This window comes from Helianthus annuus, chromosome 11 (assembly GCF_002127325.2).
Source record: "Helianthus annuus cultivar XRQ/B chromosome 11, HanXRQr2.0-SUNRISE, whole genome shotgun sequence".
Taxonomy (NCBI): Eukaryota; Viridiplantae; Streptophyta; class Magnoliopsida; order Asterales; family Asteraceae; genus Helianthus; species Helianthus annuus.
The window spans coordinates 132,054,338-132,077,669 of record NC_035443.2 but is presented as its reverse complement, the minus strand read 5'-3'; the positions used below and the strand labels follow the sequence as shown (position 1 = coordinate 132,077,669).

Below are 23,332 nucleotides of genomic sequence, written 5' to 3'. Positions count from 1 at the left end.
TAGTTACCTAATTCAAGATAATTACGCAATCAAATGAGGGACAAAATAGTCTTTTAACATCATTAAGGGTTGTCCTATGGACCACCCGTCATGTCCCAAACCTTAAAAAATAGCCATTTTCCTCCAATAGTTTGCTATGGTTTTTCCATTTTGCTCCATGCCTCTAACTCCATCCAAATTGTCTGTCTTTCCATTTTGCTCCCCACATGGAGCAAAATGGAAAAATCATAACAAACTATTGGAGGAAAATGACTATTTTTAAAGGTTTGGGGCAAAACCGTAAAAATGACTAAACCAGATAGAATAAAACGAAAGTTTACTCTAATTAATATGAAGATAATCTTATAACAAAGAGGTTTAGCAACCAAAAAACTTACACTACCTACTTCCAGTTCTTGAAACTAGATGATGAAACTCTGTTAGAACAAGAGAGAATTGGATTGAAACCCTATGGCGCAAATTGTAAGCATAAGCCACCCGAATTTATCCAAAACCCTAGCAATCGGATCACGTGTCGATGCTCAATCAATCAATTTCAATCGCCGTCAACAGATAAGCCATAGCTGGAGTTCCCTACAACGTGACCTAAAATCCAACGGCAAAGTTTACTGCCTGTTTTCGGATAACCGTAGCAAGGTCAGTTGTGTTTTTCGTTAACCTATACTTTATATCGTTTCAATTTGCTTGTTACGTATGTGTTTTGTGTGTTCGATTGGATGTTTTTGAGTTAGTTTTATTGTTTGCCTTGAAATTGGATAATTGGCAGTTGTTGTAACTTGTAAGTGTGAGCAAATAACTGAATTAACCGAACCGAACGGTTAACTGATAGTTTGGTTAAGACATGAAACCAAAAACTGTGGTTCGGTTTTGGTTTTAGTGTACGACTGAATTAACCGAAGCGAAGCGATTACTCTATGAATAGATACTAGGTCTATTTGATACTTATACTGTAACATACTGCTGAGTGGAATCTTCCCGAGAGGTCATGATGGCTCCCACTCAAGCATGACGGTCATATTTTGAGCATGGGCGAAGCTTTTAAGGGGAGGGAGGGGGCGGCCGACCCCCCGAACTTTTCGCTCAATAGGGGAGAGTATGTAATTTTCGTATAGAAATTTTTGGGTATATACGTTTTTGACCCCCTGGTTTTATAGAAATTTTTAGGTCCGGTGACTTCCACCCCCGGTCGGAAATCTCAAGCTTCGCCATTGTACTTGAGGCGTGACATTTCTTATGACCATGTGGACAGAACAAGACAGTGTGGAATTCACCTAAGGTGTTAGGTGTGGTATATACATTCAAGTTTTCATATGAAGGTGCTTGATAGTGCATGTTCTCCTAGTCATTTGTCTCTAATTATTTGGGGTTCATTGCAAGCAGCTAGAGTGCAGAACCCTTTGCCTGCTATGTTGTGGAAATTGTATTACTGAATGTATATGCACGTCTCATGAGTGCCTAAAAGCAATCAACCTGTTTGGTTTTGGGAGTGCTTAAAAAGAGGGCTGACTTCTATAAATCCTCACAAAAGTTGTCATGTTTGTAAGACGTCGTGGTTAAGTCTTGGAAACAATGATTGGCTTCCGGGAAAATCAATTTTAGACCTCTGCATATTACACTATTATTTGTTGGTTATCATTCGTACCAGTTTCAGGTTGGTTCTTAGTTCTTAGTTTCTTACATTTCCAAGTCTGTTGTCAGTTCAGTATGGGGGAGCTTAGTCAAGGTTGTTTATGTTTTCACCTTTTTCTCGATGGGCGGTGAAATATTGTGTGACGCTCATCTCTTGAGCTTATGCGATTTTCACTAGAGGCTAGCTCTGTAACAAGTCTCATGATGCGGTCATTCTATCTTTTGGTCTATGAGGCGTCTTGAGTTTGCAATTGTGAATTTAGAGAGAGGATATGTACAAAGAAGAGAGAGAAAGTATCTTTCGTTAATATTCAGAACGTGTATTACAAAGTAAAGGCTTCTGCTTATATATAACTTTACTTAACAAAGAGATTAATATATTCAAATAAACTTTTACACTTCTACACTACACTATGATGCGGTAGCTTTTTCACATTATATTCCTACAAGTTGAGAGTAGAAAGGTACTAAACTTGCAACTTGGTCAGTTATGTGTAATGTTGATCCATAGGTAAACACATCTTGACTGAGCCTTAGTGTCATCAGCATACGCTGGATTATTAACTTGAGCCTTCATTTGATTCCTAACATAGTTAAGAGTCCATCTCTTTATGTTTTGTTCTGGCATGAATTATAGGGTTAGCTGCAATTTGACTTACATCAGACAATGATTTCTTTTGTTGGTTGTTTGTATCTGCCCGACCATAACAATTAAACTGAAGATGCACATCAGTGGCGGATCTAGAAGAAAAATTCAAGGGTATCTTAATTTTTTTTGACCTAAGGGTATCCTAATATTTGCCCAGGGGCATCCGATAAATAAGACAGAGAAGAAAAAAAATTGCACTAATTTTGCACTTCGCCGACAAGTCATAGATCTGCCTGTGATTCACATGTGCCCCTTGACTACTTTACATTGGCAGATGGCGGCTTATTGCATATGTGATATATAAGTGATCTGGTTATATGGCAACAAAATGTATTTTGTTGAGTCTGCAGTGTATGTAGTTTTTTTCATGCATGGTGAGATGTGTGGTTACATGTGCAGTAAACATAAAAAACGAGGATCAGATCATCCAATCTGAAAACATAGATGACTGGCAGTAGCTTATTATGTCACAACCTTTGTCGAGCTTGAAACTTGTCACCTATCTTGCTACCTCTATCTGAAATCATACTTTTGATGAACTATAATGTGTTTTCGTTTTGCACATAATTTGTTTTAGGATCAAGCCAAAAAAGCCCTAGAAAGCGCACTTGGTGGCAAGAAAATCGAGTTTGAGAAATGGGACAAGGAAATCAAGAAGAGAGAGGAAGCGGGTGGAGGCGGTGGTGGTGGCGGAGGGTGGTGGCGGAGATGGTTTGGTGGCTCAGACGGTGAGCATTTCTGGCATGAAGCACAACAAGTCGGTCTTACCCTCTTAGCACTTGTTGTTGCGGTATATACACTATTATTCCCCTCTTTTAAGGTTTAATGGCCAGTTGTAAAAAGATTGTGATCAAGTTGTGAACGGGTTGATCTTATAACCATTTCTTTTTAAGAGTAAAATGCCATTTTTTTCCTTGAGGTTTGGCCAGTTTTGTGACTTTCGTCGAAAGGTTTGTTTTTTCACATCTGGATCCTAAAGGTTTGAAATCTTGCCATTTTCATCCAGCTCGTTAACTCCATCCATTTGTCTCCGTTAAGTCAGGGGTATGTTCGTCTTTTTGTAAACTTAAAGGGCAATTCGATCTTTTTCACTTTATGTACAACTTTACTACGTAAAATCATAAAAAAGAAGAAAATACCCCTGACTTAACGTAGAAAAATGGATGGAGTTAACGAGCTGGATGAAAATGGCAAGATTTCAAACCTTTTGGATCCAGATGCGGAAAAACAAACCTTTGGACGAAAGTCGCAAATTTGGCCAAACCTCAGGGACGAAAATGGCATTTTACTCTCCTTCTTATTTTCCATTATAAATTTAAACATATGTCGATGTGTTTAATTAAACGAGTTAAACAACGGACACAACATGTTTAATAAACGCGTCAACCCGAACACAATTTGTTTATTAAACACATGTAATGATCTGTCTCAAAATCGCACATCCAAACACCCCCTAATTATATACATTTTTTGTTGCATTGGTAGTTTCTGATACTTGCGAAAGGTGATGTCCTGTTTGCGGTTCTCCTCAATCCATTGTTGTTCACTTTACGAGGCCCGAGAAATGGATTTCGTTACATAGTGTCAAAAATTCGTAGACAGGTATCTCCATCCGCTTCTACCTCCAATAACGTACCTAAACAAGAATCATACGCTCGCACTTCTGCCAAAGAATCAGTTGCTAGCAAATGGGCTAGCTAGTGATTCATAGCTTTCGGGTTTATTGTTTACGATTGAAGTTTTGTATCATCTATAAGAGGTAGTTTTGTTTCTGCAGAATATGGTTAAAGTCATGAATTTGTTTTATGGAAAATATTCAAGTGGCGATTAATGTTTGCTTCTTACAATCATCGATACTTGTACACAATGCATAGATACTTGTACATTGGGTTTGATTGTAGGGGTGTTTATTGGGACAAAACAGGTATGAAAACAGGTTGATCTACGTTCCAAACAGGACTGTAAACTGAAAACTACTAAGTGGTAAAATGAGTGGGTCAGGTTGGGTTTGGGTCAAAATGGGCAGCTTTAAAACCATGCAAAATGGGTTTGTGTCAAAATACAACTCTTGATTAGGCTAAAGTAGCTGGTCGGGATGTGTTTGGGTTAAAACGGGTAGCTTTAAAAACATGCAAACTGGGTTCCTGTCAAAATACAGATCTAGATTAGGCGAAGTGAGCTGGTCGGGTTGGAATCGGGTCAAGACACAAGTCTAGATTAAACATAGATTGTAGTGGCAATGTAATACCTTATTTAAGGTAAAAAATTGTTATTAGAGAATAAAGTAAATAGATAAGCATAAAACTGATATCATCACACAAATATGCAATAACTACCGATCAATACATGTCATTAGACTGGAGGGTATGGAGAGCCTCATCCCCAAGGGGATGGGCCGCCACGTCACCGCCACGTAGGAGAGGCTTGAAGGGGATGGACCTAGGGGGGGTGGGGGATGAACCCCTTTATATATATATATATATATATATGTGTGTGTATGTATGTATAGGTATATGTGAGAGAAGGGAGGCACGGCGAGAGCGGCGAGTGGGAGACGTTTGGGACTAGCCGGACCGAGGGGGGCTGTGTAGGGGACCGGCGCCGGGCCTAAGCCCGCCCCCATACCGTCTGGTCTGTGATAAGAGGGTGTATGGATCAATCATCGTATATTATTTTATGGTAGATACATTTATTCTTGTCATGTGTCGTGTGAGGCCTGGTTAAAATAGTGTCGTGTTCGGGTCGACGTGTTTAGTGTTTGTTTTTAGAATAATACCCACCTAGTTAGTTAGTCACAACTTATAAAATCAATTGCTCTGGTTCAAATGAAACGTTTTTGTAATTGGTATAAGAGTAACTGCAATTTTACCCCCTGAGGTTAGGGGTCATTGGCACCCTTATCCCCCCTAAGGAAATAATTGCAATTTTAACCCCCACTGTTAACTGTTATGTCGCAATTCTACCCCCCGGCTTCAATTTTCTTGACCGGTCAACATAAACATGGGAGGGTCAAAGGGTATAAAAGTAATTTCACCAAAAATTGTACTATATATATTAAAATAACCCCTAAACTCAACCATACATCACAATCTTACCCCCTAAGTTTCCCCCCAATCTTTATCTCTTCCGACGAAACATCTTTTCCGGCGAAATTACTTCCATCCAAGCTGTGGTCCAGAGATCCTCTTCCGGCGAAATTCCATCTTCTTCACCACTCCTTCTTCTTCACCACACGAGCATAGGATGACTGAACAGAATGCCATTATGCATCCAGCTCCACCGGCTGAGCCAGGGCCGGTGACCACACCACCGGCCACCATCGATCCAGCTGTGGTCCAGAGATCCTCCCTTTTCTCGCAATTTTCAGGTATAATCAAACAGCTTTTTTGATTGTGGGGTAAAATCAAACAACTAGTAATGGATGTTTGTGTATTTGCAGTGGACATGAGGATTCATGTTTCACTACGATCGATTGTGGTCTCATCGGTGCTCAAGATGCGAGGCCGCCCGTTCCTGCATTTCCAGTTTCCGCCTCAGCAGGAAATGGTTGTGTAGGATACTTAAACTATAATCTTCTAGGTTCTTTTGGGTTAATATGTAGTGTAGGATAGTTAAACTCTAATCTTCTAGGATTTTTTGGGTTAATGTGTAGGATCTTATGTTTGATCATAGAACACATTGAACATGGATGAGTAACAACCGTATCAATCAAAGGAATCAATCAAATCAACAAAGTCAACAAAATCAATAGTCACCCACTATTCTCTCCTAAGTTAATCTAATTTAATATTCAAATTGTATAGCTTTTGTATTGCTGTAACTGTCCATAATTATCTCCTAGGAATTAGTCTTGTACTATTATTTATAGGTTTGTAAACAATCAATAAAATCATCAGAGATTTTATTTCTTTCATGGTATCATCCTCAAGGTCCCTTTTCCTGTGATTTTTTTTTTAGCCAACTCCCCTGTTCTTCACCATGACCACCGATGCTTCTTCTTCTTCCTCAACTACTACTGAAACAAAGCTCCCAATGGCTACAATTCTTCACATGCTCACCATCAAACTCTCCTCCACAAATTATCTCTATTGGCAAAATCAACTCCTCCCTCTTCTAGCCAATCAAGACCTGCTCGGCCATGTTGATGGCTCTATTCTTCCTCCACCGAAGACCATTACTGTCGATTCTGTTGAGAAGACTAACCCGAAGTTTACGGCTTGGTCGGTCTCTGATCAACAAGCCATCCTTATTCTTAACTCTTCACTCACAGAAGAGGCAGTTGCTGAAATTCTTGGCTTAACCACGGCTCGCCAAATATGGACCGCCCTTGAAGCGGCCTACAGCAACACTTCCCTTGAACGGATGCATCTGCTCCGTGACAATGTAACACCTCGAAATTTTGTGTCCAATAATGTATTGACACGTGTCTTGAGTTTACACGTGGCATTTAATATTGAATAAAGGACTAAAGTTGACAAACCTTGAAAGTATGTAAATTCGAGGGTTATAAATGTCAAACAAGGGTAAGTATACTGTATAGTAACCCTAAACGATGCTCGTACCTTCGAACGAATAAATCATGGATCGTACGGAAGCGAAACGCGGAAGAAAGTGAGAGGTTACAAGCTACAGGGGGTTAACTGTGTCAACATGTTTAATTATACCTCTGAGTGACCCTTTGACGTACCCGAGGCTTTGTAACAGTAAAATACACTCGCTAGAATGTACTATATAAATTCCGCGAAGTTCCGTTTTAAAACGAGAAAGTTATGATCAAATTCGTATGAGAGGGGTTAAAAGCATCAACAATGAAAGTTAAGGCTTTCCAGATAATTAACAAACTAACAGGGGGCTTAAAAATACGGGTAAACGACACGAGGCCCTTAGTTGTAAATAATCGAGGGCCAAATCGCAAAGTTACCCCTTCAAACCCGAAAGGTCAGGTTATTAATTACCAAAGATTTCGTTATTAATTACAAAGATTTTGGCAATGATTATAAAAGATTTAGAAATCTTGAAAATTTAACCTAACGCGGGCCGCGTAAAAGATATGGTCAAGTTGATGCGGGCCGCGAGCCTTCTGCATGTACGCGTTCTGTCTTATAAACCTAGGCGGCCCGCGAACATGTTACATGATCCTTTCATGCGGGCCGCGTGAACCGCCCAGATGCAGAAAGTTTGGACTAACTTGCTTTTTGAGCTAGTGAACGACCAAATGTGCAATAAATGAGGCATGGGTGCCCTCTACTTGCCTCCTAGCACTCAGGGCCACCTGCTGAACATCCATGATGCTTGGTAGGCTGAGTTGTGATGATCCCATACCAAGTTTTGCACTATAAATAGGCCTATTGTGTGCATTAGTTCACCACACCTCAAAACACATTCTCTTGATCATCTCTGGAGCTTCCAAGCTTTATTCTATCATCCTAAATCGTGCTCAAGCTTTTGTAAGTTGTTTAAATCCTTCGTGGTTTAGTTTTACTTAATTATATAGCTAAAAATCAAACCGTCGTAACTACGGTTTGACTTCGAGATAAGTCCTTAATGGCTCAGTCATATCTCGGATCAAAAGTAGTTATAAGTTGGTATTTGTATGGGTAATAAACCCCTAAAAGGGTTCCCTCTGATCACCACTCTAACTAGTTCAAATGTCGAGTCAAACGTATACTTAAAAAGTCAACAGAAAGCCATTTTTGCGATTCTTGCATAATCTGTAATATAGATGATATGAAACCTGTTTGAATACTTATAAAACATGATATTAAGTATATAAACTTGTCTAAACTCGTTTGATTCGGCCATTTGATATATTGACCCGGTTCGGAGCCGAATGTCGCAAAAGTTTGACTTTTGCTTTGACTTCAGTTCTGACCCGTTTTAGTGCAATGTAGATATGCCTTAGGACTCTCTTAGGACCAGGTCACGTGATGGTATCACCCTCTGTGACCGGTTCGTTGTTTGTCCGAGTCTTTTACGCATTTCCGTTAATTGCTTAAAAGTTGACCGGAACGCCCTTTTCAAAATAAAACGAGTATTTCGGACACGTGAAGGGACCATGACCTTACTTACTAAATTCTAAGCATGTCCCTAAAGTTTCACGTCAATCCGAGGTCTAGAATAGGAGTTATGCTAAATAGCGCAATTAAAGTAAACTTTTGTAATACACGGCGCGATTAGCATAACGCCTACCTAAACCAAGATTCCGTCACCAAAACTTTTACTCACTGTTGTAAAATAATATTTTGGGATTTTTAAAGATTTTTAATTAATTTTAACCTGCTCATAACCTGCGGTTATGGCTACGGTTCGGTAAATACCGAATATGCCCTTTTCGGCCAAAACTTGAGTTCTACAAGGTCTTTTGACCCGATTCCAGTTGCTACTGATTTTAAATAATAAATAAAGTATTTTGAACTTTATAAACTGATCGGGAAACTCAGATTTCCTGTAGAACTCAGAAATCTCTTTAAAAGCCTTTAAAATGACCAGAAAACCCCTACGGGGCGTATAATAAACTTAAACTCGTTACGGGCATCACGGAAGGTATCCTACTGATACCACAACCTCTTTAAAGCATAGTGACTCAGGAAACAAGTGTAGGACTCTTACGGTTACCCGATGCGCCTATTGCGCGCACGGATCGGCTTATGTAACTAGTTTACAAAATTAGCCGATACGGGTCAAACCATATTATTTTGACCCCAAAATCCAGAGTGTGAATATTGAACCCATATAAAACAAGTCTTCGAACTTGTTGGGTCAGAATCACATTCCATTCTCGGTTTTCGCCTTTCACGTGATTAAACCGTATCTATCCCTTGAAACTGACCGGTCTAGGCTACGGCTAATATAAAGACCCGTTAGGATTCTAATAGGTTATTTTAAAACCTTCGTTCCAGAATAGGAGCCCCAGTAAAAGATATCTGTGATTTAATCGATTAAGGACAATACTTGCAAAGGTAAATACTTTTAACTTATTTTCCGTTATACGGGCTTGGGTTACGGTATATTAATACCGCTTGATTGAGCATCAAATCTTCCATCGTTAGGTGGTTAATTGAATAATTTGATCGGCTCATTTAAACAGTCTTGTTACTTAAAAGCCTTTGGGGGGGGTTAATGACCATGTCCCGGATATCCTAGGCATCATTTTACGAAATGGCCACGACCTCGACAACCGGGTGTAGGCGTACACCCGGCATTATGTCTATATTAATAAAAGACGTAGCCGTTGGTTTACCCACCGCGGTTTTACGCAAGGTGGTGTGTTTATTGATCTTTAACCCGGACTAGATCCGGGCTACTGAACGCAAAGAAGGAACATGTAATTCGTTCACAAGATTATAATATTAAATAATTTTCCCAAGTTATAAAAGAGTTTGTGCCTAGTGCATTCAAATCAATTTTAATAAACATTTTACAAAAGTGTCGGTTGAATGTATTTACCAGTGTAAACTGACGTATTTTCCCAAAAAGATTAAGTGCAGGTACTACACGTAATCGGCTGGCAATAGCTCCTTAGCATCTTAAGAAGTCTCGCAAGCTTTGATGCCTTGTCTGTTGAACAATATTTTTATTATTATTTTGATCCCCTGTGGATACCATTCGACTAATTGTGATACATTCGATATTACAATCAAAGGTTGAATTATATTTATCTTTATGCTTCCGCTGTGCATTCATATAATTGTGTGGTTTGACTATATTGTTGCCAACTACGTCACGGAAATCCCCCACCGGGCCCACCGGTGATACACGTGGAAACCGGGGTGTGACAGACAACCTTCGTCGTTTAACGAAGGGATCCTCAACCGTGGCCGATTATGGTCGTCATTTCAAAGCCATCTATGATCAACTCTCTGCAATTGGTCATCCCGTCAAAGACACAGACAAAACTCACTGGTTTCTCTGTGGTCTTGGCTCCACCTTTGAAAGTTGGTCCACCGCTATCCGCACCACCCGTGACCCGCTCCCTTTTCGTGACTTACTCACAAAAGCTGAAAGTCAGGAACAGTTTCTCTTGGCTATTAACCCTCCCACCAATCCCTCCGTAGCATTTGTTGCTCAAAATACTCCAAATCGTTCCAATGGCTCCTCTCAAAACCGTAACCCGAAACGTGGCTCACAATCTGCCTCTTACACCCGTGGACCGTCCTCGGGATCCTCCTCTAATGGGACCCGTCGCCCTCCCCATTGCCAACTATGTCGCACTAATGGGCACTATGCGAACAAGTGTCCAAAACTTTCATCCTTTGTGGCATCGGCTTCCGGAAACGAAGACATAGCCCGTGCCTTTCATGCCCAGTGCCATGTTCAAAACGAGGATACTCCCGATTGGGCCGCCGACACCGGGGCAGATCGTCACATGACCGATGACACTGGTAATCTAACTTCCTTTTCCCCTTACAACGGAAGTTCATCGGTCACCTTTGGCAATGGTCAATCTTTACCCATTACCCACAAGGGCCATGTCTCATTAACCAAGCATGTTAAATTAAATGATGTTTTGGTTGTCCCTTCATTAACTCGAAATCTTCTATCTATTAGCAACTTGACAAATGATTTTCCCATTGATGTTCTTTTTTCTGACTCTTTTTTTGTAATCCAGGACCGGAAAACAAGCCTACCTCTCGCTCAAGGTCGGTGTGAAAACGGTCTTTACGTGCTTCGGGACAAGCCTTTTGCTTTTGTTGCTTCTGTTTCGTCCAATAAAGCCTCCTTTGAGTTGTGGCATAATCGTTTGGGTCATGTTGCTTTTGACGTTATTCTTGTATTAAAAAGACTTGGTCATTTATCCTTTACATCTATTTTACCGAAGCCTTCTTTATGTTCTCCTTGTCAACTTGCTAAATCACACAAATTGCCATTTAATATTAATGAAAAACGTGTTCTTTTCCTCTAGATCTTGTTCATTACGATCTATGGGGACCATCACCAATAACTAGTAAAGAAGGGTTTAAATACTATGTTGTGTTTGTGGATGACTTCTCTAGATTTTCTTGGTTGTATCCTCTTAAACACAAAACCGATTTTTACTCGGTTCTTCAAACCTTTTTGCATTTCGTTCAAAACCAACTTTCACGCAAAGTAAAGGTTTTTCAAAGCGATGGTGGCACGGAGTTCGTCAACCAACACGTGAGAAAATTTTTTGATGAAAATGGCACCTTCCATCGTTTTCCTTGCCCGTATACCGCTCCTCAAAACGGTCGTGCCGAAAGGAAGCATCGACACATAGTCGAAACCGGTCTTGCTATGCTCTTCCATGCGAGTGTTCCTATCACTCATTGGATTGATGCTTTTAGCTCCGCCACATACATAATTAATCGCGTGCCAACAAAAATTTTAAATGACAAATCGCCATTTGAAATTCTATTCTCTACGACTCCAAATTACTCAAACTTTCGCGTATTTGGATGTCGTGTCTACCCATACTTACGTGATTATGCTCCGCATAAACTCGCACCACGAAGTATTCCTTGTATTTTCTTAGGATATGCTCCTCAATACAAAGGCTACAAATGCTTCGATCCCGTATCCTCACGTATGTATATCACCCGGCACGCTCGATTTGATGAGAATTCTTTTCCATATGTGGCTAACTCCTCCCAATCGGACCTTGCTTCCCTTTTCTTGTCTACCTTTGACGAATTTGCTACTGTCTCTCAATCCTCGCTTCACACCACTGAGCATGAGCCCACTCTTCCTTTTCCATCTACGACCCAGCCCACCAACCTAAATCCATCTACTCACACTTCCACTCCTTCCTCCCCTACTGAGCCCATTCCTTCGGCCCACTCCCCTACTAATCCACAAAGCCCAATTATTCCTCACCCATCAATTCCCTCGGTCCAATCATCACAAAGTCAACCCATACCACCCACGTGCTCTCTCTGTGACTCACATACTACTACCCCCTCCAACAATATTCCACCACCGGCCCACCTTCACTCTACACCACTATCACCTCCTTCGTCCACCATCAATCCTCCTCCGTCCACCATCAATCCTCCTCCTGCTATCTCCACCGTACCCTCCCCACCCCTCTCACCCATCGCTCCATCGCACCCCATGACCACCCGTTCCAGGGTGGGCACATTCAAACCCAATCTGAAACATACAGCCTACCTAGCTAATGTCATGCACTCTTGCCTTCATGCAGCGCTTCTTTCAAACAGTGATCCAAAGGGTTTCAAGAGTGCTTCGAAACACGCTCATTGGATGTGTGCCATGCAAGCCGAGCTTTCGGCTCTTCACTGTAATGGAACCTGGTCCCTTGTGCCTCGCCCTCCTTCTACAAATATTGTAGGTTCTAAATGGGTTTTTCGAACAAAATACCACTCGTATGGCACAATTGATCGGCACAAAGCACGTCTCGTTGCGCAAGGCTTCACTCAAATACCGGGGCTTGATTTCACTCACACGTTTAGTCCGGTTGTGAAAGCCTCCACCATTCGCATTGTTCTTTCCTTAGCCGTTATTAATCATTGGTCTCTTCGCCAACTAGATGTAAACAATGCATTTTTAAACGGTCATCTTTCGGAAACCGTTTACATGGAGCAACCTCCCGGATTCATCGACCACAACTTTCCAAATCATGTTTGCAAACTCAATAAAGCACTCTATGGTTTGAAACAAGCTCCCCGAGCTTGGTTCCAAAGGTTAAGCTCTTTCCTTTTATCGTTTGGCTTCACATGTAGTCGTGCCGATCCATCTCTTTTCATCTACTGTCAAGGAGACTCCATCTTGTACCTCCTTGTTTATGTAGACGATTTAATCCTAACGGGAAACAAATCTTCTCTAATCACCTCTTTCACGGCCCGCCTACATAAGGAATTTGCCATCAAAGACCTTGGATCTCTTAGCAATTTTCTTGGTCTTGAAGTTGTTCATGATAAAAATGGCCTTTTCCTAACCCAAACCAAATATGCCAACGATATTTTAACACGAGCCGGCCTTACCCAAGCCAAACCTGCACCCACCCCACTTGCCTCGACCGATTCTTTCACCAAAGAAAGCAATCCTTTTTCCGATCCTACCCTTTATCGCTCTCTTGTTGGTGCTCTTCAGTATCTCACTATCACCCGTCCGGACCTCTCCCATGCCGTCAATCAAGCCTGTCAATACCTTCACTCCCCTCCGATCACCATTTTCAATTGGTTAAACGTATTCTTCGCTATGTCAAAGGGACAATCTCTCATGGTTTAGTTTTCACACGTCCTACTACGGCTTCAATTTTAGGGTACTCGGATGCAGATTGGGCTAGGTGTATTGAAACGAGAAGGTCAACTTATGGTTATTCGGTTTTTCTGGGTGGGAACTTAGTCTCATGGAGTGCAAAGAAACAACCAACGGTCTCACGTTCAAGCTGTGAATCGGAATATCGGGCTATGGCGAATGCTGCAGCAGAAATTGTTTGGATCACTCATTTGCTACAGGAATTACACGCACTTCCTAAAACTCGACCGACTCTCTTGTGCGACAACAAAAGTGCCTTGTTCATGAGCCAAAATCCGGTATCTCACAAGCGCGCGAAACACATTGACTTAGACTATCACTTTGTTCGGGAACTGGTTATGTCAGGAAAGCTTCACACTAAATTTGTTCCTACCAAGCTTCAACTTGCAGATATCTTTACAAAGAGCTTGCCTAGACTTCTCTTTGAACATTTTCAAGACTTGCTTCGCGTACATCCGCCACCGTTTCGCTTGCCGGGGGTAACAACCGTATCAATCAAAGGAATCAATCAAATCAACAAAGTCAACAAAATCAATAGTCACCCACTATTCTCTCCTAAAGTTAATCTAATTTAATATTCAAATTGTATAGCTTTTGTATTGCTGTAACTGTCCATAATTATCTCCTAGGAATTAGTCTTGTACTATTATTTATAGGTTTGTAAACAATCAATAAAATCATCAGAGATTTTATTTCTTTCAATGAGCTCTGCTGTTAATTTGACCATTGTTAAGTTGCTGCTGTTATTACTCTGCTGTTAATTTGAGTTTATGTGTAGGATCTTATGGTTGATCATAGAACACATGTGTAGTGTAGTTGACTGTTATGCTGCTGTTAACTTGCTCTGCTCTTAAGTTGCATATCAGAAGCATTGACTGTATATTTGGTTCTCTGCTGTTAATGTTAAGTTGCTGCTGTTAATGTTAAGTTGCTCTGCTGTTAATCTTAAGTTGCTCTGCTGTTAATCTTAAGTTGCTCTGCTGTTAACTTAGAAGCATTGTTGTTAATGTTGGTCATAGAACACATCAGAACACATTGACTGATGCAGAGGTGCTGATGCATTTGCATTTGCACTTGGTGCAATCACCATCACTTTCAGTCCCTTGCATAAGTGAAAGAGGGTGTTCGTGATCTTGAGTCTCATGAATGCTTCAGAACTTTATATTCACCAAACCAGAAACACTTGTTATGCTTAACCCATAGTTATAGATATATGTGTTGTTTTTAGGCAATAATATGGATATCCAGGCTTCTACAAATGCATATGGGTCAATAGGTGTATGTGCAATTTGACTTATGATAGTCAAACATGCTTATACAAATGCTTATGGCTCAACACCAAGATTTGTCATTTCTAAATTTCGACATTACAAACTTGTTTGAATTCTGTTTGACTTGATAGTGAACCTGTCAAATGCTGAAGGTTCTTAATGGTTTTTGAATTGACAGTGAACCTGTTTGACTTCTTCATGGTTTTTGAATTCTGTTACAACACTTCTTCATGGTTTTTGAATTCTGTTACAACACTTCATGGTTTTTGAATTCTGTTACAACACTTGATGCCATACACACACAATGGACATGTGAACCTGGTTCTGGATGTGTATGGGCTTCAGCCAGGTTCATGGAGATGGGACAGTAGCGAAGGGTGGTCAACGGTGGCTGAGTGGCTTGAATTCTGTTACAAGCTTGTTTATATGGTGGTGGAATCGAATATGGATGGTGGCGGGAAAGGTTTTGGAAGTTGCAGAGGGTAATTGTGCTTCTAAACATAAATTATAGGGGGTTATAAGAAAGGGTTTTTTAGTAATTTACCCAAGTCAACACATCAGCCAACATATTTGATTCCAGGGGGTAAACATGCGACATAAAAGCAAACGTTGGGGGGTAAAATAGTCATTTCACCCCCAAGTCAACAGACCAGTCAACAAAATTGAAGCCGGGGGGGTAGAATTGCGACATAACAGTTAACAGTAGGGGGTAAAATTGCAATTATTTCCTTAGGGGGGGGGTAAGAGTGCCAATTGGATAAAATTGCAGTTTACTCTTGGTATAATTTTAAGTGTGTACATTTATATCTCATCCTAATTACAAACTCAGTTTACGTATTTAGAACTAATAAAAAAGACTTTTAAAAATTAAGAAAAGATTCAGATTTTAAGATAGAATAAATTTCACTTTTAAAAACTAACTAGTTATTTTCTGCCCGCGCGTTGCGGCGGGACCCAATGACTACAAAAGGCGTGTCAGCAATGGCAAACAGATATCGAATATCAAAACATAAATAAAATGACGTGGTAAGGATAGTCACTCCTTCATAAAAACGATTTTAAATAACCTAATATATAATAATAGGACCCACACGTTGGAAATTCGGCTGTTTTCAGTTCAGTTATTACAGTGCTAACACGTTAAAATATGGATGAGCTCGGTATCGGTTCCGGAAAATCATCGAAATTAGGTACCGGCACCGAAAATGCTCGGTACAATACGGTATGGTATTTGAAGGTAAAAATCAATAAATACAGGTATGGTGCTAGACCAGTGTCGAACCGAAAGTAATGATTTGGTAGCGAAAATGATTTGGTATAGTAAATTTGGTACCGATACGATACAGGTTCGTTTACAGGATTTGATACGATTTGCTCATCAATATTCTAAATATCCAAGTTAATTTTACATGCTACAATTCACTAATTACAGAAAAACACAAAAAAGAAAGCGAAATAAGTTGTTGTGTATATAAAACCTCATTCAAACGAAATACTGTTTATTTACTGTGTGTATGAAAAGTAATCTAAATGGTGCAATTACTTGCATTGATGCGTTGCTACAGGATTTGATGAGCTCGGTACCAACTGGTACCGAAAATACCGTTACCGAAATCCCCAAAAGTGGGTACCGGTACCGAATATACCTAGTATGGTACGGTTCAGTACCGGTCGGTACTGGTACGGCACCGGTATTTGAGGGTAAAAACCGGTAAATACCTGTGCAGAACTGGTACCGAAAATACACCGGTTTGGTAAATTTGAGACCGATACCTATATCCGATACCATCTAATTTTAATTTAATAATAAATCACTGTTAATTCTAAATAATTCTATTTATCATATATGAATGTTAATTTAATAATAACAAACCACTGTTCATTGACTTTTCTTTTTAGCATATATGAATGAGTCGATGCTTTAAATTTTAACATGTTTTAAATAACCTCACTAAAATCTAAATAAGAATTATATAAAAAAAAACGATAAAGCCATCTATTAAATGTGTAATGTTCGGGTTGACATTTTGATAAAAACAAGTTATATTAGCCAGTTGATAAAAGGAAAGAAACACCACCAAGATTGTCGTCATTAGATTTTTAGTGAAGGTATTTTCCAAAAAAGATTTTTAGTGAAGGTATTTATCAGCTTGCCTTCATAAACACTAGAATTTGTAAGATATAACACTTTATCTATTAATCTTCCCAGGGTTTCGTTCCGGTAAGAAAAGTAAGAAATCAAAAAAGTTTACAGATCATAACGGGTAGGAGAATGAGTATCATGCTTCAGCCACAAAGAACAAATAGTCCAATACAAGAGTTGCAACTAGCGAGTAGAGTTGTAATTCGAATCAGTTTGTAATTTTATTCTTAGCCGGTTGATTGTAATTCGATTCGAGTTGGGACGATTAACAGACTGTTATATCAAGCAGGTTTTAACCCACACACATTTTGCCAAAACACATTGTGATCCGAAACTAAAATTACCCCTTCCGTTTTTGCGTGGTAGTACAATCGTCTCTGCCAGCAAAAGGAACCTCCAAATACAAAAACAAGAATAATCCTTCAATTGTTTCATAAAATTCTAAACAAAACCATACTAGGATATGTTACACCAAACTACAAGTTAAAAGAAAAAAAAAAACCTAATCATGTCGAATCATAATTCAAATTCAAAAACCATATTAAAGAAAACAAAACTCTTGAGTAAAAAGAACAGATGTTACCTGAAGCCATTATCTACCTCGAGTCCTCGACCCGCATCTACTGCGTCTTCGGTTTCTGGATCTTCACATAGGGAAGGATCCCCATAACATAAACGACTTTTGGGCTCCACTCTCGTTGTTGGGCTCGGCAGAACATCAAAAAGGTGTTTGCAAAGTAAGAATTAAAGCCCATTAAGACATGCCACAACGCGTGACCTTGTGGGTTGATGGGCCAGCTGGAAATCTGGCTGCAGCCGAAACGGTCAACCAGCCAACACAAACTACCGAGCACAAGGGTCGCAAGATAGAACTTTGCGAGCCGTTTTGCGGGTATATCTTGTGTGTATATGTAATACTTGTACACCCGAGGAACGCACAAGAGGCATAGCATCACGTAATGAACTTTGAACCCGATATCGAAACGGGTCACAGAATGGAGGACGGCAAAAGAGATACCGTACAGGAAGAGGAATGTGGGCATGGTGCTACGGTAGTGCCAATCAGGCGAATAGAGGATGTAGATGTATAGAAGCATTTCCCATACCATTGGCGTTTCGTCACTTTGCTGTTGGCTGCAACAAATTATTCTCGTGGTTAACTTTTTAATAGTAAAAAGAGTAAAATGCCAATTTCGTCCCTGAGGTTTGGCGAGGTTTTCGACTTTCGTCCAAAGGTTTGTTTTTCCGTATCTGGATCCAAAAAGTTTGAAATCTTGCCATTTTCATCCCGCCTGTTAACTCCATCCATTTTTCTCCGTTAAGCCAGGGATATTTCCTCCTTTTTTGTTAACTTAAAGGGCAATACGGTCTTTTTCACTTTATGTACACGCATTTAGCATAATGTTAAAGTATTCAAAATACCTTTAATAGAGAAAAAAGGACAAACATACCGTTGACTTAACGAAGAAAAATGGATGGAGTTAACATGCCGGATGAAAATGGCTAGATTTCAAACCTTTTGGATCCGGATGCGGAAAAACAAACATTTGGACGAAAGTCGCAAAACTAGCCAAACCTCAGGGACGAAAATGGCATTTTACACTAGTAAAAGATAACAAAAGTTGCCAATTAGGAAGTTGTTCTTAAAAATGTGCATATAAAGAGAACCACATAACATATATTCAAAACCATATGAATTATAAAATATGTTGAAGATAGTTTACTTACACATGTTGTAGTGTGGAATGATACATCATGCTACCAATAGCAAGTGCCATATTCGATAAGTGTAGGACGCTAAATCTCTTCTCGAAACGTTGTATCAACGAGCTTAGAAGGCCAATGAGTGCCAAAAGAATGCACGGGATCGTTGAGATGGTGTTATAAAACTCAGCAACGTATGAAGAAACCACATAGTTCTTCTCACACCATTCATGGGACGATGTGACCGGCCCCCAAAAGCTTGATATACCATCTGCCATGTAAATGTATATGTTCTCACCAAGTAATATGTTGCAACTATAGCATCACTTTTGAAATCTCGCTTTTTTTTAACTGATGTAGCTGCACCCGACAAAAGATAAGTTACTTTATGAAGATATAAATACCAATAATCAAAACCACATGAAATGAATCAACATTTGAAACTCTTATTAACATAATAATTACATTTTTAACATCTGAACCAATAACACTAAGGCTGCACGGTGTGGGCTTCGGCCTTGGACCGTCCCCCACCGGCGCCGGCCCCCTCTCCATTCACCCCCCCCCCCCCCAAGCAGTGTCCTAGGCGTCTCCAGCCGGACGTTTCCGACGGCCCTCCCCCTCTCTCACACACCTATACATACAACTTATATATATATATATATATATATATTAGGATCATCCCCCCATTTCCTTAGTTTCATCCCCTTTGCCCCATCCTTACACTCATCCAACGTGGCGGATCATCCTCCAAGGGAGGACCACCACCATACCGCATAGCCTAATCTACAACCTAAATCACTAAAGCCACATCCAAATTGAGTAAAAACATTCTAAAACAGTGATCAAAAGCTTGCAATTCCAATAATCAATCCAGATTTCATCAAATTCGCTACGATTCAACCTAAAAAACTCAAAAACACAACGACAAAACCGTAACTGCGTAAACAAAACCTAATTACACCAAAACTATGATTCAAATTAGAAGCAAAAAATTAGAAACTCGTATTAACATAATAATCACATTTTTAACATCTGAACCAATAACACTAATCTACAAACTAATTCACAACCTAAATCACTAAAACCACATCCAAATTGAGTATAAACATTCTAAAACAGTAATCAAAAGCCTGAAATTCCAACAATCACATCAAATTTCATTGATTCGACCTAAAAAACTCAAAACACAACAAGGAAACCGTAATTTCGTACACAAAACCTAATTTCACGAAAACTATGAGATCTAATCGTACGATGTTAATCAATTCGATCAAATAAAAAGTGCTATTGTAATTGATGAAGTTGAAATTGAAGAAAAAGAAATACCTAAATAGAGAATATTGAAGAGAAGAACCCTAGATCGGTGGTTCTGAGTGCAAAAGATTATCGATCGGAATGAGAGAGAAGAACTCTTTTTTGGGGAATTCACATCTCACCGTTTTTAATATATATAATTTTTCATTTTATTATATTTTATGTTTATTCTAAAGGAATATTATATGAACCAAAGTGTGTGAATAAATAACACCAAAGTGTCAATAAATAACTAAAGTCATAATATGCATCATGATTTAATAATACAACACCAAAGTGTCAATAAATAACTAAAGTCATATTATGCAACATGATTTAATAATACTTGTATAATGAGTTAAATTTCATTTTAGTTTTTCTGATTTGAGCTATTTTGACAATTTAGTCTAAAGGTTTCATTTTTTGTATGTGAATTCAAAAAGGTTTCATCGTTGCCATTTTAGTCCACTAGGTTAGCTTCATCAATTTTTTCTGTTAACGAGAAGAAAAATTCGGTCATATTGTATGTAATTCTGTTAACTAGAAGGAAAATGCGGCCATATAAAATGACTGAATTGCCCTTCTCGTTAACAAAAATAATGGATGAAGTTAACCCAGTGGACTAAAATTGCAGCGGTTAAACCTTTTTAGACCCATATGCGAAAAATAAAACCTTTGGACTAAACTGAAAAAATGGTCCAAACCACATGGACTAAAATGGCATTTAAGTGTTTTATAATATATATAGTTTATGTTGTAAAACTAATCGAGCAGGGGGTCTCATTGGTGGAGTCTCTCTATTCCTACGGTGTAGAGGTAACTACATCTTACCATCCTCAGATCCAACTTTAGCTTTGCTATTGGTGAGATTTACTGAGTATGATGATGATGATGATGATGATGATGATGATGATGATGATGATGATGTAAAACTAGTGGGATTTCTTCACGCCCTACGGCTGGAATTTGGGTTTGTCGATATCAGTTTGGTTTGGTTCGGTAGCGTAGAAATAAAATCGTGATAGGCTAAAAGGATATCGATATGTGTTTTAAATCGATCTAAAACCATAAAAAATGAATAAAGTCGTAATATGCCAAAATGATATCGACATGTGTTTTATATCGATAAAACCATAATAATGGATACCAGTGATAGTACTGATGTCGATATCAGTTCGGTTCATCAATAAATTTATACAAAAACGACAACAACAAAATGTAGCGTATTTGCATATTTAGCTTTTTTTATAAAAGTTAAGAAAACACGAGTTATTAGAGGAAAATCGAATTAAATGAAAACAAAATTGATTAAAGTCATATGTAATTTAACATATAAGAGGTGGAATTAAAATAATAATAATAATAATAATAATAATAATAAAATTTAAAATTGAGGGTATATGATAAAAACTTTAATAATCAAATTATAAAGAGGTAAAGGTGGGGATAAAAATGTTAAAAAAAATTATTCATGCACGCGTTTCAAGTGGTGGTCAAACGGTATTCTTTTTTTAACATTAATATCTACATTTCTTAGGATGAATACATGTGTCGTGCATGATTTGAATTTTTAATCTTTTGATTGTAAGCACACTACTTAACCACTAAAATCATCTACATTTCCTAGGATGAATACATGTGTCGTGCATGATTTGAACTTTTCGTTTGATTGTGAACACACTACTTAACCACTAAAATTAGGGGCAGAGCTTTGTTTGGGCCTTGGGAAGCCCCGACCCCTTTATTTTTTTTCTTTAAAACTTTCTACACCTATATGTAAAAGTTCAAGATCAGCCGCTAACTAGAATGTCTCCTTTGATACGATGAAATGATGTTTATGTGTAAAAAAGTTGTTAAAAAATAAAAATTAAATTATCAGCTTATGTTCATATAAAATTTGGATAGATAAGCAATGACTGGATAAGCTTATGCCATAGCAAACGCAATAATAGTAAACCACAACAGGAAAGCTTTTCTAAAAAAAAAAAAAAAAAAAAAAAAAAAAAAAAAAAAAAAAAAAAAAAAAACCCTCTTCTTTTAGAAGAAACATATAATGGTGATGTTCCTTGAATAATAACATGATGACACGTTCCTTGATGTTGCTTTCATTGGGCCTTGTTTGAATGTGATGCATATATTCATGTTATAATCGGACAAGAATTTTATCATTATGCTAAGGTCCACATGTGAATTATATGAGTATATGAAATAATGAGCAACAAGAATTACAAGTCTATGTAGCGGAATAAAACTTAACACAATGAATTACAAGTCTGGGAGGGTGGGTTGGGTTACCACGTCCTGTTCTTCAGACAGAAGGGTGATCTGGATGTTCGGGCCTTTGTTGTTAGTATTTTCCGGATGTGGCAGGTTGGTAGCAGACTAGCTACATTTTTTTTTTAATTATTTTTGGGTTTCCTTAACGTGGATGCTTGAGGTTACAACTTTAGAGCACAAAATAGAGAGAGAACAAAAAATAAATAAATAAAATAAAAAACCAATGACACATTGATGAGTTGTTTATTGATTTTGAGTGTAGCACATTCAATTGAAACTATGGCTTGTGTTATCCGGATCACAATGCTTTTGTGTAGAACATTCAATGAAAGTATGGCTTGTATCATCCGAATCACAATGCCCGTAAGTCTAGTCGTTGGAAAGCATTTTACCAGAATTTAAAGTTGATGAGTCGAAAACTTGATGTTTGTCTTCAGCTTGTATTAGCCGAAGAGATCATTGAACCGACCTTGTGAGCATGGTAACGCTTAGGGTAGCACCATGAATGCAATTGTGCTAACCGTAAGGTTGTCATGGTTATGTGACGGGAGTATAGGATTGACAAAACATGTTTGGAGGAAAGTTCATGGAGGTTACATGGGTGATGATGTGGTGTTGCGATTCACATACGAAGGAAGAAGTCTCAAACCTGGTTATAAAATTATGTCCCATAACCATCAGGTATCCGTTAGTAAACACCAATCGGGTTCAAGGGTATCGAGGACACCCATCAATGATCTTACGTCGTTAAATTTTTATTCATTGGGATGTCTGTTACCTATCTTAAACTACCTCAAACCAGCTTGAAATAGAAAATACTCAAATTACATTTGTAACAATTCTAGAGTTAAATGCGATTTTAGTCCCTGTGGTTTGGACCATTTTAGCAGTTTAGTCCAAATGTTTCATTTTTCACATGTGGGTCCAAAAATGTTTCACCGTTGTCATTTTAGTCCACTGGGTTAATTTCTAACGAGAAGGTCAATTCGGTCATTTTATATGTAATTTTGTTAACTAGAAGGGCAATTCGGCCATATAAATGACCGAATCGGCCTTCTCGTTAACAAAAAAATGGATGAAGTTAACCCAGTGAACTAAAATGGCAACGGTGAAACCTTTTTAGACCCA

At 38.8% G+C, this 23,332-nt stretch overlaps 2 protein-coding genes across 4 annotated transcripts; one reads left to right on the top strand and one right to left on the bottom strand.

The window, feature by feature from the left end:
* Positions 1-353: 353 nt before the first annotated feature.
* LOC110884308 lies at positions 354-4,128 on the top strand. The gene is made up of 3 exons (XM_022132016.2): positions 354-636; positions 2,856-3,068; positions 3,764-4,128. Exons 1-3 carry the CDS (start codon positions 451-453, stop codon positions 3,977-3,979), a joined length of 615 nt encoding a protein of 204 aa, XP_021987708.1. The 5' UTR covers positions 354-450; the 3' UTR covers positions 3,980-4,128.
* Positions 4,129-17,049: 12,921 nt separating this feature from the next.
* Positions 17,050-20,153, bottom strand: LOC110884309 (alkaline ceramidase). Of its 3 annotated transcripts, none has more exons than XM_022132018.2 (4): positions 19,961-20,153; positions 18,656-18,991; positions 17,511-18,061; positions 17,050-17,321 (listed from the first exon to the last, which is right to left on the bottom strand). In XM_022132018.2, exons 2-3 carry the CDS (start codon positions 18,907-18,909, stop codon positions 17,548-17,550), a joined length of 768 nt encoding a protein of 255 aa, XP_021987710.1. In that variant the 5' UTR covers positions 18,910-18,991; positions 19,961-20,153; the 3' UTR covers positions 17,050-17,321; positions 17,511-17,547. The 3 variants fall into 3 exon arrangements, with proteins under 3 accessions (XP_021987710.1, XP_021987711.1, XP_021987709.1); XM_022132019.2 differs by having other exon boundaries at positions 17,050-17,403; positions 19,961-20,149; XM_022132017.2 differs by having other exon boundaries at positions 17,127-18,061; positions 19,961-20,150.
* Between the last annotated feature and the right edge of the window lie 3,179 nt (positions 20,154-23,332).